Source organism: Ornithorhynchus anatinus, chromosome 7, assembly GCF_004115215.2.
Source record: "Ornithorhynchus anatinus isolate Pmale09 chromosome 7, mOrnAna1.pri.v4, whole genome shotgun sequence".
Lineage (NCBI taxonomy): Eukaryota > Metazoa > Chordata > Mammalia > Monotremata > Ornithorhynchidae > Ornithorhynchus > Ornithorhynchus anatinus.
Window position 1 is genome coordinate 53,048,922 of NC_041734.1, and position 14,665 is coordinate 53,063,586.

General features: G+C 42.0%; 1 protein-coding gene across 1 annotated transcript in view; it reads left to right on the forward strand.

Moving 5' to 3' along the window:
• The window catches only part of NYAP2 (neuronal tyrosine-phosphorylated phosphoinositide-3-kinase adaptor 2), a 271,643-nt gene that overhangs the window by 218,306 nt on the left and 38,672 nt on the right, over positions 1–14,665 (forward strand). Inside the window, exon 7 of the mRNA XM_007669866.3 lies at positions 1,681–1,784. Within this exon, the coding sequence (XP_007668056.2) occupies positions 1,681–1,784 (104 nt within the window). The remainder of the gene's footprint in view (positions 1–1,680; positions 1,785–14,665) is intronic.

The following is a 14,665-nucleotide window of genomic DNA, read 5'->3' on the forward strand; positions in this document are numbered from 1 at the left end:
CTTCCAAGCCCTTAGTACAGTGCTCTCTGCAAATGGTAAGTGCCCCAAATACCATGGATTGGTACATCAGGAATCCCAAAATAGAACCGTCGAATCAAATTGGAGAAACTATCTTCTATTTTCCCCATTATTGTTCCTGACCTCCCAAATACTATTGTTGTAGTGATTTATTGTAAAATATTTCATCCTACAAGTAATTGTCATGTGAAAATATGAATGGAATAAACTTCTAAATTTAAAATGAAATGTAAATTAATTCAATAAACACTGCAGGATAGTTATAACAATTGGCATGCTATTCCTGCCAGCAGAGGGACTGAAAAGTAACAAAATGGCTGCTCAGCCTGGAAGGATTTTCAAGAGGTGGCAATTTATAGCTTATATTATGTTTTCTTTCTAATGTGTTGATTCTAGAATTTTATTTAAAAAGAAATGACTCATATTCACAGGAATGAATCAAACAAGAGAAATTAACAAAAAACTTAACAGACATCTTTTGAATAACTAAGAAAACTTCCCCAATGTAGGGAAAGGCAAAATGAAATGTTCTGATCAATGATACAGCTCTTCACCTAAAGATTTTTTTTTTTCTGAGCATTGAATTCTTTTCAGAGATGCTGTCAATAGAGCCATCTGACAGTGATTACACTTCTCATAGGAACTGTATTCATGTTTCACAGGGATAGAGTAAATTAAAAAAAAGAGTTTGCAGCGATTACTTATGGTAAGAGCATAACTCATGTTCTTACACAATGATCACAATTAGAAGAAATCATCCGGTACTAAAATTCTATGGTCACTTTGTTGTCTACTAACTCATTTTCCTGCCCAAATTACTTCTTTCTCCTTAACAAGTCTTCCTCCTGTGCCCCACTCTTTTTCATTTCCCCTCTTTCTCAATCTCTCTGTTTCTTAATTGCTCTTGGTAATTAAATAATTGTACACAGATAGATATACAGTCAGGTGAATGCGAATTGGTGTGAGCAGGCAGACATGTGAGTATGGGAGCATTTGAGAACTGCTTGCGGTTTTTTTTTTGCTTACTATGTGACAGGCATTATGCAAAGCACTGGGGGAGAATATAAGCAAATCAGGATGGACACAGTCCCTGTCCCACATCGGGCTCACAGTCTTAATCCCATTTTGCAGATGAGGTAACTGAGGCCTAGAGAAGTGAAGTGATTTGCCCAAGGCCGTGCGGTATCTAAACGTAGGTGACTATATGCAGTTTTTCCAGTCTGTTGGGTCAGATGTATATAAATTACTGTGTATTTGTAGGGGGGTGCATTTATTGGGAAAGTATGGACACACTTTCTCCAGCCAGATGAATGAGATTGTTTGGATACTGCTTCTGTGGAGTTTATTTCGTATGGGGAAGAGGATGAAAATGAGGCCCTCATCACCACCTCCACTGTTATTGGAGGCAAAAAGAGCATTGTCTGGGAGCCTAGCGGCAGAAGGGAAGCAGAGAAGGAGAGATGAGTTCTCAAGAAAAGTCGGGCTCTGACACCATCTTCAACTGGAGTCCAAGAGTACCATCACAGTCCCCCTGCATTCTAATAGTCAAGTATTAGATCGCTGCCGGACGCTTCTTTCTTTAAAAATGACCATCTTCTCTATCAAGAATCCTGGTCTGTGCTGATTTTCTTTTGTCTCCAATTTTCTTTCTTTCCATTATAGAGCCGAAAGTCAGCTGTAGATTAGGTCGATCTGCATCCACATCAGGTGTGCCTCCTCCATCAGTTACTCCTCTCAGGCAAGCCAGCGATCTGCAACAGAGCCAGGTACCATCGTTAGCCAATCGTGAATGACTTCATGTGATGCAACATGCCAAATGCTTCTCACCATTCTGTCTGTCATTTGTTCCTGTGGACTCTTTCTGCATTTGTTTTCATCGTTTTATACGTGTGTGTTTGCGTGGCCGGGATGGGCTACTTGGATGTGTGTCCCGTCATTGGCAAGGAAATGCTATCCTCCAATTCTGGTGGAACTTTCTTTGCTTTATTCCCCAATCTTGTTTTGTCTCTAATTTCCCTCATTCTGTAATCTCAATGTAGTAAACTGTACTCTATCTACTGGCTGGTATTTTTTTTTTTATTCTTTTTTCACATTTCGTGTACTTTTATAGGGTCTCTAAAATTTATCAACATTTGATAAATTTCTCTAGTTTTGGTGTAGATTTCTTTTAAATGTCTTGTCGGAAGCACTTGTGCCGATGTTGTCAAAGAACCTGTACAAACCTTTTAACTCTTATCCTGTTGTAATGAAATATTTGTGTCAATTTTGAACTTATTTTAGCTTGGCGCATGTTTGTAAAACACTGTGAGTTATCGTGGACCCTTTAAATGCTTATAGACCAAATGAATTGAATTGAATATGGCAGCCAGTCTCTCTTCTAACTTAGGCCATATTAGAATGAATCAGACTATCAAATAGTCTAGTGATATTTATTGACCATTGTAAAGTAATGACCAAATCTTAAAACTAAACTACTTTTCTCAATGATAACGGTGAAGTCAAATATGCATTGTTTGAAGTGTCCTTGGATGGTATATAAAACCTATATTATTTCCTGGAGAAAAGTGTCAAGAAATAAATCAATAGGCTAAGGTGTTATTTAAATTTGTATTGTATGATAAGTTTCTGAACCTGTTCTTTTGGTGCATGACTGTGTCTCTGAGCTGTAATAGTTTTTCAGATCAATCACGATGATTAGAAATTGATAAATACAAATCTACCTAAATGTTATATCTGTAATATCAATTTGCCCCATTTATATTTGTGAGAATTTTTAGGGTAAGTGTTGCTCTATGCCCTTTTGACTACTAGGAGCCGGTACTTTTTCAGCTAAATGAATGTTAACCTTTGATAGTCCTCATTTCTAAAACTTTTCTGAGATGTCATCTATAAAGTCACTCTCTGTGGGAAGTCTCCAGCGCATTTCCAAGAGCTCCAGATAAAGGGTCCTGAGAAAACAAAAACAAAATCTGATTAGTCAGTTACGTAGCAGTCATAATAGTCGAAAAAAAATAGAATAGGCAGAGAAGTCATACCATGCTATGTTTCTAGGAGTTTGGGACTGACACAAAGTTTACGTTTATGTAGATATAGCAGAGACACACGGAAGCCAAGAACATGGCTGACCTTCTGACAAAATTGCCTTGACTATCACTTAAAATATTTAGTTACTTAATGAAAATAGCTCCCAAGCATTTTTGAGGTAAATACATTTAAAAAAAATATGGTGCTTGCTAGGTGCTTACTATGTGTCTAATACTGTTCCAACCTCTGGGGTAGATACAAACTAACTGGGGTCAGACACTGTCCCTTTCTGACATGGGACTCACAGTCTTAAGGAGCACTTTGTATCATTTAGGACTCGCGCCACAGAACAAAAGGGGAAATGGAAGAAAGTTGATTTAATTTCTTAGCCAGACATGAAAAAATAGGCAAGGCAGAAGGTAAGGACATGAAGCTGGCATTTCTGTAGAATTATACCATTCATAAAAATCCTTCTGCAGCCTCATGTTGTGGCATTTGTTATTATGCATATGTTTGGAAACTAGACTGAATTTCTGCACCAGCAGTTAGGAGGTTATTTTCTTTACTCAGTCGTGACAGGGAAGGAATTTGGAAATCATGCATGGAACTCAGATTTCTAGTTTTATTTTCTGCTATGCAGTACAACTAAAAACTCAAGGGAAAGGGAAAATATCTGCACCTAGAATAGCTTTTAACAGTGAATCACTCTAGCCAGTGCTGACATGGGACCCATTTACCCAACAACAAACCCCTGGAGAAATTATCATTTTTTTGTCTGCACTAAGGCAGGAAATAGTGAAACCCCATCCCCAGTTCCCTTGGGACTAGAATAGAAGTTAGTTTCTAACCTGCAGGTAGGGCATTCTTGGAAAACTATTTAAGGGAAAGGTACTGTTTAAATTAGTTTGAGTCAGTCTATTCATTGACGAAGAGGAGTGATTTTCAGTTGACCTTTGGATTTTAGTCATATCTAGAATCATGAAAGGATCTAATCCAATCCACCAAATCCAATCACCTTTATATAGTTGCCTATAATATTCTAAGAAGACACCACTGACAGTGCTATTCACCACTTAGTAGTGTGTGGTTGAAAGGTCCGGTGCAGAACCCCCATTCGCTGTAAGATAGGGCACATAAAAAGGTTGTTTTGCTTAATGTGCATAATGCCTGGCACTGTTTTCTCATTTGCCTCCTTGCCTCTCTGCAAGACATTTTTGCTCCAGCAGAGTCTTTCTCAGTTTTTAGCTGGGATGCAGACTTGTCAGAACCTTTGTTTTCCTATAGCCTCAAATTATTTCCTCTGCTCTCTTTGCTTTCTGTTTCCCAGTTTCCATTCAGCAGTTTTTGTTTGGTTATCCTGAGGTCGCTCATTCTCCTCATATGTCCCACCCATTCTATCTGTGTTAAGGTGAGCAGAGCATAAGTGATAGGCAGCTGACAGTGTTCCAGACAACACGGTACCCACCTCAACCATCCACCAGAGTCATGGTCTACCCTTCCCCTGAAAATTTACAAAGACAAATATATATATATATATAACCTCTCCAGATCATACATTCCAGAATCACATTCTTACCGAGGGCGGTTTTTTAAACACAGAACTAAATCCTACCTAATGTTTTAAAGTTCTTTTCCCGTCCCTCAGCTGAAGCAAAGAAAAATACTGCCACTGATATTTATAGATTATTCCCACAGTCTGCTTTGAATTCCCTTTCCTAAGCTAAATAACTAAATTGCTTTAGTGGTTTCTCGTAGTATCTACTTCTTGAATCTTTAATCATTTTGGCTGCTCTCTGCCGACCTTCAAGTTCCCCTCAACAGGAACATAAGGTCAGAAACTGAACACAGGCCTACATTCGACACTCATACTTTGACATCCTGTGATTAGTCTCATTGTCTTTTGAAATGAAAATATGATAGGTAAGAGATTGCCATGGTAACTGACTTGAAAATGAGAGTGTTTTTAAGCAGCACGGGGATGCCAAGCACTGGTCTAAGTACTGGGGTCGATACAAGCAAATTAGACGGTTAGGGCTCCTGTAGCACCCTCTAAGATGGAAGGAGAATTGGTGATTTATCCCCATTTTTCAGGTGAGGAAACTGAGGTACAGAGAAGGTAAGTTACTTGTCCAAGATCACACAGCAGGCAAGTGGCATAGCCCGGGCTAGAACTCAGATCTTCTGACTCCCAAGTCCTGGGCTTTTTCTACTAAGGCATGTTCATTCACTCAGTTGTATCCATTGAGTGCTTACTGTGTGCAGAGCACTGTAAGTGCTTGCTGTACTAAGTGTTGGATAACAAAGACTGCATGTGTTACCTTTGCAGTAGCTCTGATTCCTAGAGGAGCTAATAATGAAGGAACAGGACAGGAATTGGGAATTTCTAAACAGGGACTGAATTTGGAAAGGGTAGAGAGTAGGGAATCATTCGTTTAATCATTTTTATTGAGCACTTACTGGGTGCAGAGAACTGTATTAAGGGCTTGGGAGAGGACAATTTAACAGAGTTGGTTAGACACATCCCCTGCCCACAGTGAGCTGGCAATTGCGAGGATGAGCTTTCACCATAGGGGATGAATGAACAGTCTAGGGATGGAAAATAGATGTGTGTTTGTGTGTGAAAACAGGTGCAGCCGTATCCACACACACACATATATGCATAGAGAGAGAGAGAAGCAGCATGGCTCAGTGGAAAGAGCCCGGGCTTGGGAGTCAGAGGTCATGGGTTCGAATCCCCGCTCTGCCACTCGTCAGCTGTGTGACTGTGGGCAAGTCACTTCACTTCTCTGTGCCTCAGTTACCTCATCTGTAAAATGGGGATTAACTGTGAGCCTCACATGGGACAACCTGATTACCCTGTATCTACCCCAGTGCTTAGAACAGTGCTCTGCACATAGTAAGGGCTTAACAAATACCAACATTATTATTATTATTATAAGTGTTCAATTCAAAGATACATTACTGACAGTGACATCTAAAATATATTGTAAGAGGCTAAAAGGCCTAATGCAAAACTGACAATCCAAGTCACTTTTCATGGATATGTAAAGCCCCTTGCTGATGGGTTTTCTTTTTTTTTTTTATTCAAAGGTATTTATTGTTTACTCTTTGCTGAACACTGTACTAAGAGGTTGGGAGACTACAATGCAATAGAGTTGATAGGCGTGATCGCTACCCGAGATCATGAGATCATGAGAAGCAGCGTTGCTCAGTGGAAAGAGCACGGGCTTGGGAGTCAGAGGTCATGGATTCAAATCCCGGCTCTGCCACTTGTCAGCTGTGTGACTGTGGGCAAGTCACTTCACTTCTCTGTGCCTCAGTTCCCTCATCTGTAAAATGGGGATTAAGACTGTGAGCCTCATGTGGGACAACCTGATGACCCTGTATCTACCTCAGTGCTTAGAAGAGTGCTCTGCATATAATAAGCGCTTAACAAATATCAACATTATCCTTATTATTATTATTACCCCCACTGGAGCTTACCATCTAGTGGAAGTTACAATCTGCTCTTTACAGAACTTGCTCTGTGGGCGACTATTTTAGAATGACAATCTCGAAGACTGTGCTCATAGACTGAAATTCTTCCAGGGACATTAAGCAAAGTTATTTTGTTGGTTGCTCTTTTCTTCTATTTTTTAAATACAATTTTCCATTATCTCATTCAACCTATTGCTCTGCCCATCCATCTTATGTATGCCCAGTATCGGGCACCAGCAGTAATTGCTTGGGTATCCTGATGGCATTCATTCACCTCCCGTGTTCCATTTGGGGAAGCCATATTGTGATAACCATTGTCCTGCTTCTGGAGAGACAATTGCCACCTCAGGACATCATCGCTGGAGCTCTAGTGCTGCCATTTTATGCTCTGTGAGCTTCAGAGGTTAATCTATTGGAACTGGTGAAATTAATGTACCCAGAATGCCTTCTATGATCATTCTACATCTCACAATCATATAGAAGGTTGGCCATGTCCAATGTGGAGATGTTAACTTGGTATGAAACTTGATTCCACAATCTAATTCTGGTTTTTCTTAAGCATTTACTATGCATCAAGCACCGCACCAAGTGTTTAGTTTCACTGTAACCAAATAGGACACAGTTCCTGTCACAGATGGGGCTCAAAGTCTAAGGTGGTAGAGTGGGCATTTAATTCTAACTTTACAGAGGAGGAAACTGAGGCCCAGAGAATATAAGTTACATGACCAAGGTCATGCATCAGGCAAGTGGCAGAACCAGAATTAGAACCCAGACCTCCTGAGTGCCAAGCTTGTCCCTTTTTCATTAGACAGTACTGCTTCTGTGTTATTCTGCCAGTCTTCTGAAGGGACATGCTAGACGTCTTATTTATGACTGCCAGTCTAGAGTGTTTTAGAGTCTCTGTGAAGCATTTCAGAATCATCTGCATGTCTTGTTCAATATGTGCCTCCGGAGTATAACCATCAGCACCAGCAGTTTCTGGATGAAAGTCTCGAAGACATTTGATGATTCGGATGCCTTGTTGAGTTGAAAGGTTTTTAGCAGATCTGAAGTGAATTTGACACCAGCTTCTAGGATCCTTATAAAGCCCCCAGACATTACTGGGTGGGGGGGGCTGGGGAGGGCGGCATCTTTCTCTAGTAGTTCTTCAGATGTGAATTGCCCAACTATGCAATTATGGAGCTGCTTTGGAATTTTGGAGAATTTCTCAGGTTAGCTAACTGTCTTAGTTGCTGCAAGACCACAGGTCTGCTAAAGTAAGGTTCATTATAAAATTTTTTTTATTGTTTTTAGTTTACTTTTCTACTTTTCTTTCCATTTTCAATCCCATCTCACAATTCTCTAAATTATATGCGTGTCAAAGCACATATCAGTTTGGTATGGAATATCCACCTAGTTTCCAGATGGAAAACAGTGTGACTTAGTGGAAAGTCCCCAAGCCTGGAAGTTAGACGACCTAGGTTCCAGTCCTGGCTCCTTCAGGTACCGGCCATGTGACCTTGGTCAAGGCGCTTAACTTCCCTGTGCTTCCGTTCCCTCATTGGCAAAATGGGAATTTAATATCTGTTTTCCTGCCTGCTTCGACCGTGAGCCTCATGTGGGACCTGAATATGTTGTATCTATCCGAGTGCTTACTACAATGCTTGGCACATAGTAAGCACTTAACAAATACCTCAATTATTATTAGTTTCAATGAGAACCCACTGCACACTCCATAATGTTTCATGAACAGAGGGAGGAAAAAAAGTATCTACTACTGGGAAATTCCCACATCATTTCTTCTCCAAGTTTACAGTCTGCTCTACCTCTGACAACCATCTCTTGTAAGCGTAATCTACATGGGGCAAGGAAGTTTGGAGAGCTAGTGAAACCTAACATCACTACCAAAAAAAAGCCCAAACAAACCCAAATCATCCACATATCCAGATAATAGGATACACCTTCCGCACGTCTCCTCTTCCGGAACTAAAGTCCACCATTTTTCTCTTGATTGCTAAAGAGTCAGCAGGACCCTTGTATCTACAGGTAGTGTTTACTCTTATTAGACATGGGCCTCAAAAATATTCCCTATCGTGTTTTCATGTGTACTGTGTGAAAGATACATTCAAGAACATGTATGTGTATAACACATACACACATAAAGATAATGGCTTTAGTGTTTCTTTCTGCATTTATCCCCTCTTCCATAACTAAGATACAATCACACATCCTAGAGTGCTGGTAAGGGTAGGAAGATAGAGCATTCTATTGTCTCTTTTAATCTCCATTTGAATGGTCACATCAGTTGATAGTACCTACTGAGCACTGTGATGAGTGTGACACACTGTACTAAGTGCTTTGCTATATATGATCCCTCAATCAGCGGTATTTATTGAGCGCTTACGGTGTGGAATGCAGTACTAAGTGCTTGGGAAAGTACCATAAACTACAACAGAGTTGGTGTCACTTGTCAGCTGTGTGACTGTGGGCAAGTCACTTCACTTCTCTGTGCCTCAGTTACCTCATCGGTAAAATGGGGATTAAGACTGTGAGCCCCACGTGGGACAACCAGATTTCTCTGTGTCTACCCCAGTGCTTAGAACAGTGCTCTGCACATAGTAAGCGCTTAACAAATACCAACATTATTCTTAAATACAATCCCTGTCCACAAGGGATTAACAGGATACAGAGGGAGACAGGCATTTAAATACTTTAGAGATAAGGGAAATAGTAAAGTATAAGAATATTTACATTAAGTACTATGGGACTGGGGTGAGTATCAAAGTGTTGAGCAGAAACACAGCCAAGTTTGTAGCTGATGCAGAGGGGAAGGCAGAAAGGGGAAAGTTATTAGTCCTGACAACCTAGTGGGAGAGACAAACACAGAATTAAATTGTAGTTCAGAGGAAGTAACAGAGTAAAAGAAAAGTACATAAGTACTATGGGAAATTTGAGTACCTAGGTGTTAAGGTGATGCAGAACTTCTGAAGTGGCATTAAAGGGTGAGAAGATAAGGTTATTCAGGGAAAGCTTCCTGGAGATGTGATTGCAGGAGGCTTCTGAAAATGAGGAGAATAGTGATTTGCCAGAACTGTAAAGGGTAGGAGTTCTTAAACATGAGGTAGGATGACAGAAAAGGTGAGAATGAGGCACAGTGAGAAGGTTTGCTTGAGTGAAACAAAGTGGGCTATTTAGGGTGTAGTGGAAGAAGAGCAATGATAAAGAGAGGGAAGAGAACTGATTAGGTGCTTTGAAGACAATGTTAAGGATTTTCTGGTTGATGTGGAGTGGAATGGCCAACCACTGGAGCTTGTGAAGGAGTGGGCAGACACACACAGAACGATGTTTAGGAGAAATGATTTGAGGAGCAGAGTGAAGTATGGATGGAAGAGGAGAAAGTCTAGAAGCAGGTAAGTCAGTGAGGAGGAGGATGCAGTAATCAAGTCAGGATATGACAAGCACTTGGACCAATATAGTGGCTCTTCAGATGAAAGAGATGTAGTTTCTGGAAATGCTGTGGATGAAAAATTGTCAGAATTTGGCAACTGAATGTGGGGGTTATTATTCTCTATGGCTCCTATGTGCTTCTTTGTCTCTCAAGGGGATTTTTGAATCCCACTGAGAGTGGAGGGGAGATGCAGGTTAGCTGTCCTAAACCTAAGAAAGTCCACAAAATCATTGGCAATGTCTATACTCTGCCCAGCCCACTGCTTGTCTTCAGATTTTTCTTCAAAATACTAGATGCACTTGAGGGCAAGCCCAGTTTAATGACCTAGCATATTGTCTCTACCAGGGAAAGCTCATATCCCTCCTAGACAGGAGTCTGCATAGGAGCCCTGCATAACAAGCACCATTTTAAAAAATGTAAATGACATTCTTGATTCTTCCTACAAAGGAGACAGGGCAAGCCTCAGCAATATTATAGTAATACTAACAATCATATTTACCACTTTCTCATATGTTCTGAGGGCCTGGTGGAACCTGGGAAATATTATACAGATTCTTTGCTTAAATAAGAATTCCACCATCTTATTACTGTATCACAATTGATAATATTTTCAGTGGAACTTAATCAGATGTTAGAGGTCTTAAAATGATTGGTTTAGACCTCTAGAAACCCTGAAAAAGAAGTAAACAAAATGTCAATATGGTACACTGGGAGAAAAGGGATGATGGTATGATAAATTGTCTCATGTTGGCCTATATTGAGCTCTGATTTAATGCTGTATTTAAGGAAGAAAAAGGATCTGGTGTTATCTTGATTTAGTTGCCATACATAGTGATTTATATAGCATGATATAGGGGTTATTCTGTTTCCATTTCTCATGTGAAGAGTGTAGGTGTCAGGAGCTTAGATTACTTTTTCTACTAAATCCAAGCCTTGAAGTGGGATTGCCATATGGAATTTGTGCAGTATTGTTACATTCAGTAACTTAGGAAATTGTAAAGAAGTAGCATCAATTTTGTTATCCAGATATAAGGACTGGTTTGGTCATGAAAATTGATTGGGTTGGCCTAGTGAGGAGCAGATTCGAGGGGACAGAATCCTCTCCCTCTGTGCCCGGAGAATCGAGGGAAGAGTGGAATACAGGTCAAGCAAAACTTCCACTGCCCTGCCCCACCTCATTCTGAACCAGCTTGTGTGCAGAAGGGCCAACACAGAGACCTGCTTTCTGCCCCCTTTCTCTTCGATTTATGATGGTCAAATTTAAGCACTCCACATTGGCATTCTCAACCATGACTTATTTAAATTTTGTTTCGATTTATTTAGTTATTTTAATTTTCACTTAATAATAATAAGAAAAGTGGTAGCATTTATTCACTTGCTATGTGCCAAAACACTGCACTACGTGTGGGGATAGTAGTAGGAGAAGCAGCGTGACTCAGTGGAAAGAGCACGGGCTTGGGAGTCAGAGGTCATGAGTTCAAATCCTAGATCTGCCACTTGTCAGCTGTGTGACTGTGGGCAAGTCACTTAACTTCTCTGTGCCTCAGTTCCCTCATCTGTAAAATGGGGATGAAGACTGTGGGCCCCACGTGGACAACCTGATTCCCCTGTATCTCCCCCAGTGCTTAGAACAGTGCTTGGCACATAGTAAGCACTTAACAAATACCAACATTATTATTATTAGGAATAGTATTAAGCATGTACTCTATACAGAGCACTATACTTAAGGCCTGGGAAATAACACACTGGTGGGAATTAGACATGGTCCCTGGCCCTCAGGAGGCTCACAGTCTGAAAGATTGTAGATGCAAGATAAGATTGTAGATAAAAGATTGTAGATTGAAGTTGTCTGCTGGGTGACCCTGGACAAGTCATTTAACTTCTTTGTCCTTCATTTACCTCAAATACCCTGTAAAATGGGGAGGAAGACTGTGAGCTCCATGTGGGTCAGGGACTCAATCCAATCTGACTAGCTTGTATTTACCCCAGTATTTGGTAGAATGGCTGGCATAGAGTAAGCATTTAACAAATACCATGACAAAAAAAGCAAAAATCAGGTCAGGCACAGCCCCTATCCCACATAGGGCTCAAACTTGAAGAGGCAGAACAGGGATTGAATTCCCATTTTTCAGATGAGGAAACTGAAGCACAGAGAAGGTAAGTGACCTATCCTAGATCACCCAGCAGGAAAGCACTGGAGCACGGATTAGAACCCGGGCCTTCTAACTGCCAGGCCTGCGGTCTTTCCGCTAGGCAATGCTGCTTCACATACGTCAGTTCGATTATATTCATCCACTGTTTTTCTGGGTGACTGAGCCTTTCAGGATCCATATTTTCAGTAAGTAGAATCCCTAAAGGAAATGTCACACACTGTGTCTTAGAAGTTAGTTCAGTTCCTGCCTGTCCCCAGGGGTGTAATTCTGAATTGAGTCAATCTAACATACTTTAACCCGATCCAGTTCATCTCCAATCTAGAGAACCCTTGGAGTCTGGCGTTCCAGAGGAATGGCCAGTTCTCTGGGCCTGCCTAGAAATGGCCAGGCCCTGGATTAGTCTTGGAATAGATACACTTAGTTTTTAGATCGTGAGCCCCCTCAGAGATAGGTATCCTAATAATTATAATATTAATGATAGTATTTGTTAAGCACTCACTATGCGTCAAACACCACTGTAAGCTCTGGGGAAGATACAAACTGATCAGGTTGTCCCTGTCTCACAGGAAGTGCACAGTCTTTATTGCCATTTTACAGATGAGATAAATTAGGCACAGAAAACTTAAGTGACTTATCCAAGGTCACACAGAAGAGAGGTGGTGGAGTCAGGATTAGAACCCAGGTCCTTCTGAATCTCAGGCTTCTGATCTATCCGCTAGGTCATGCTGCTTCCTAACAGCCACCTGTGAATTCTTTCTCAGTGCTTAGTACAGTGTTCTGCACAGAGTAACAGTTTAAATAAATGATTACTACTACTCCTGGAGCTCCTAAGGAGTAGACCTCCTCCAGGTGGATGTCACCTTGCTCAAGGTCTGGTCCTCTAGGATTAGACTTTAACCACACCACTGTTGGAGACGGACAATGAGGTGACACTCACCCAGCTGTTTGTAGAGGGGCCTTCTCGATGGCAGCCACTGTGACTGATACACCGCCAGTTACTTGGAGGGTCAGTCTGGTTCCTGGACTGGATCACTAGGCACAGGTTTGGGAGTCAGAAGGACCTGGGTTTTAATCCTGGTTTCAGCACCTGTCTGCTATGTGACCAGGGGCAAGTCACATCATTTCTCTACTTTTCAGTTACCTCATCTGTCAAATGGGGATTTAGAGTTTGAGCCCCATGTGGGACAGATAATCTGGCTAACCTGATTAACTTTTATTCATTCATTCATTCATTCAATAGTATTTATTGAGCGCTTACTATGTGCAGAGCACTGTACTAAGCGCTTGGGATGAACAAGTCGGCAACAGATAGAGACAGTCCCTGCCGTTTGACGGGCTTACAGTCTAATCGGGGGAGACGGACAGACAAGAACAATGGCACTAAACAGCGTCAAGGGGAAGAACATCTCGTAAAAACAATGGCAACTAAATAGAATCAAGGCGATGTACAATTCATTAACAAAATAAATAGGGTAACGAAAATATATACAGTTGAGCGGACGAGTACGGTGCTGTGGGGATGGGAAGGGAGAGGTGGAGGAGCAGAGGGAAAAGGGGAAAATGAGGCTTTAGCTGCGGAGAGGTAAAGGGGGGATGGCAGAGGGAGTAGAGGGGGAAGAGGAGCTCAGTCTGGGAAGGCCTCTTGGAGGAGGTGATTTTTAAGTAAGGTTTTGAAGAGGGAAAGAGAATCAGTTTGGCGGAGGTGAGGAGGGAGGGCGTTCCAGGACCGCGGGAGGACGTGACCCGGGGGTCGACGGCGGGATAGGCGAGACCGAGGGACGGCGAGGAGGTGGGCGGCGGAGGAGCGGAGCGTGCGGGGTGGGCGGTAGAAAGAGAGAAGGGAGGAGAGGTAGGAAGGGGCAAGGTGATGGAGAGCCTTGAAGCCTAGAGTGAGGAGTTTTTGTTTGGAGCGGAGGTCGATAGGCAACCACTGGAGTTGTTTAAGAAGGGGAGTGACACGCCCAGATCGTTTCTGCGGGAAGATGAGCCGGGCAGCAGAGTGAAGAATAGACCGGAGCGGGGCGAGAGAGGAGGAAGGGAGGTCAGAGAGAAGGCTGACACAGTAGTCTAGCCGGGATATAACGAGGGCCCGCAATAGTAAGGTAGCCGTCTGGGTGGAGAGGAAAGGGCGGATCTTGGCGATATTGTAGAGGTGAAACCGGCAGGTCTTGGTAACGGATAGGATGTGTGGGGTGAACGAGAGGGATGAGTCAAGGATGACACCGAGATTGCGGGCCTGCGGGACGGGAAGGATGGTCGTGCCATCCACGGTGATGGAGAAGTCTGGGAGAGGACCGGGTTTTATCTTTTATCTACCCCATGTTTAGAACAGTGTGTGGCACGTAATAAGCGCTTAACAAGTACCATAATTATTATTATTGGATTTGCACTTGAATGGCACCCTTTATTCACCCCTCCCTCAGCCCCACAGCAACTTGTGTACAAAGCCAGAATTTATTTATATTAATGTCTGTCTCTCCGTCTAGACTGTAAGCTCACTGTGGGCAGGTTATGTGTCTACCGACTCCGTAATGTTGTATCCTCCCAAATGCTTAATACAGTGCTC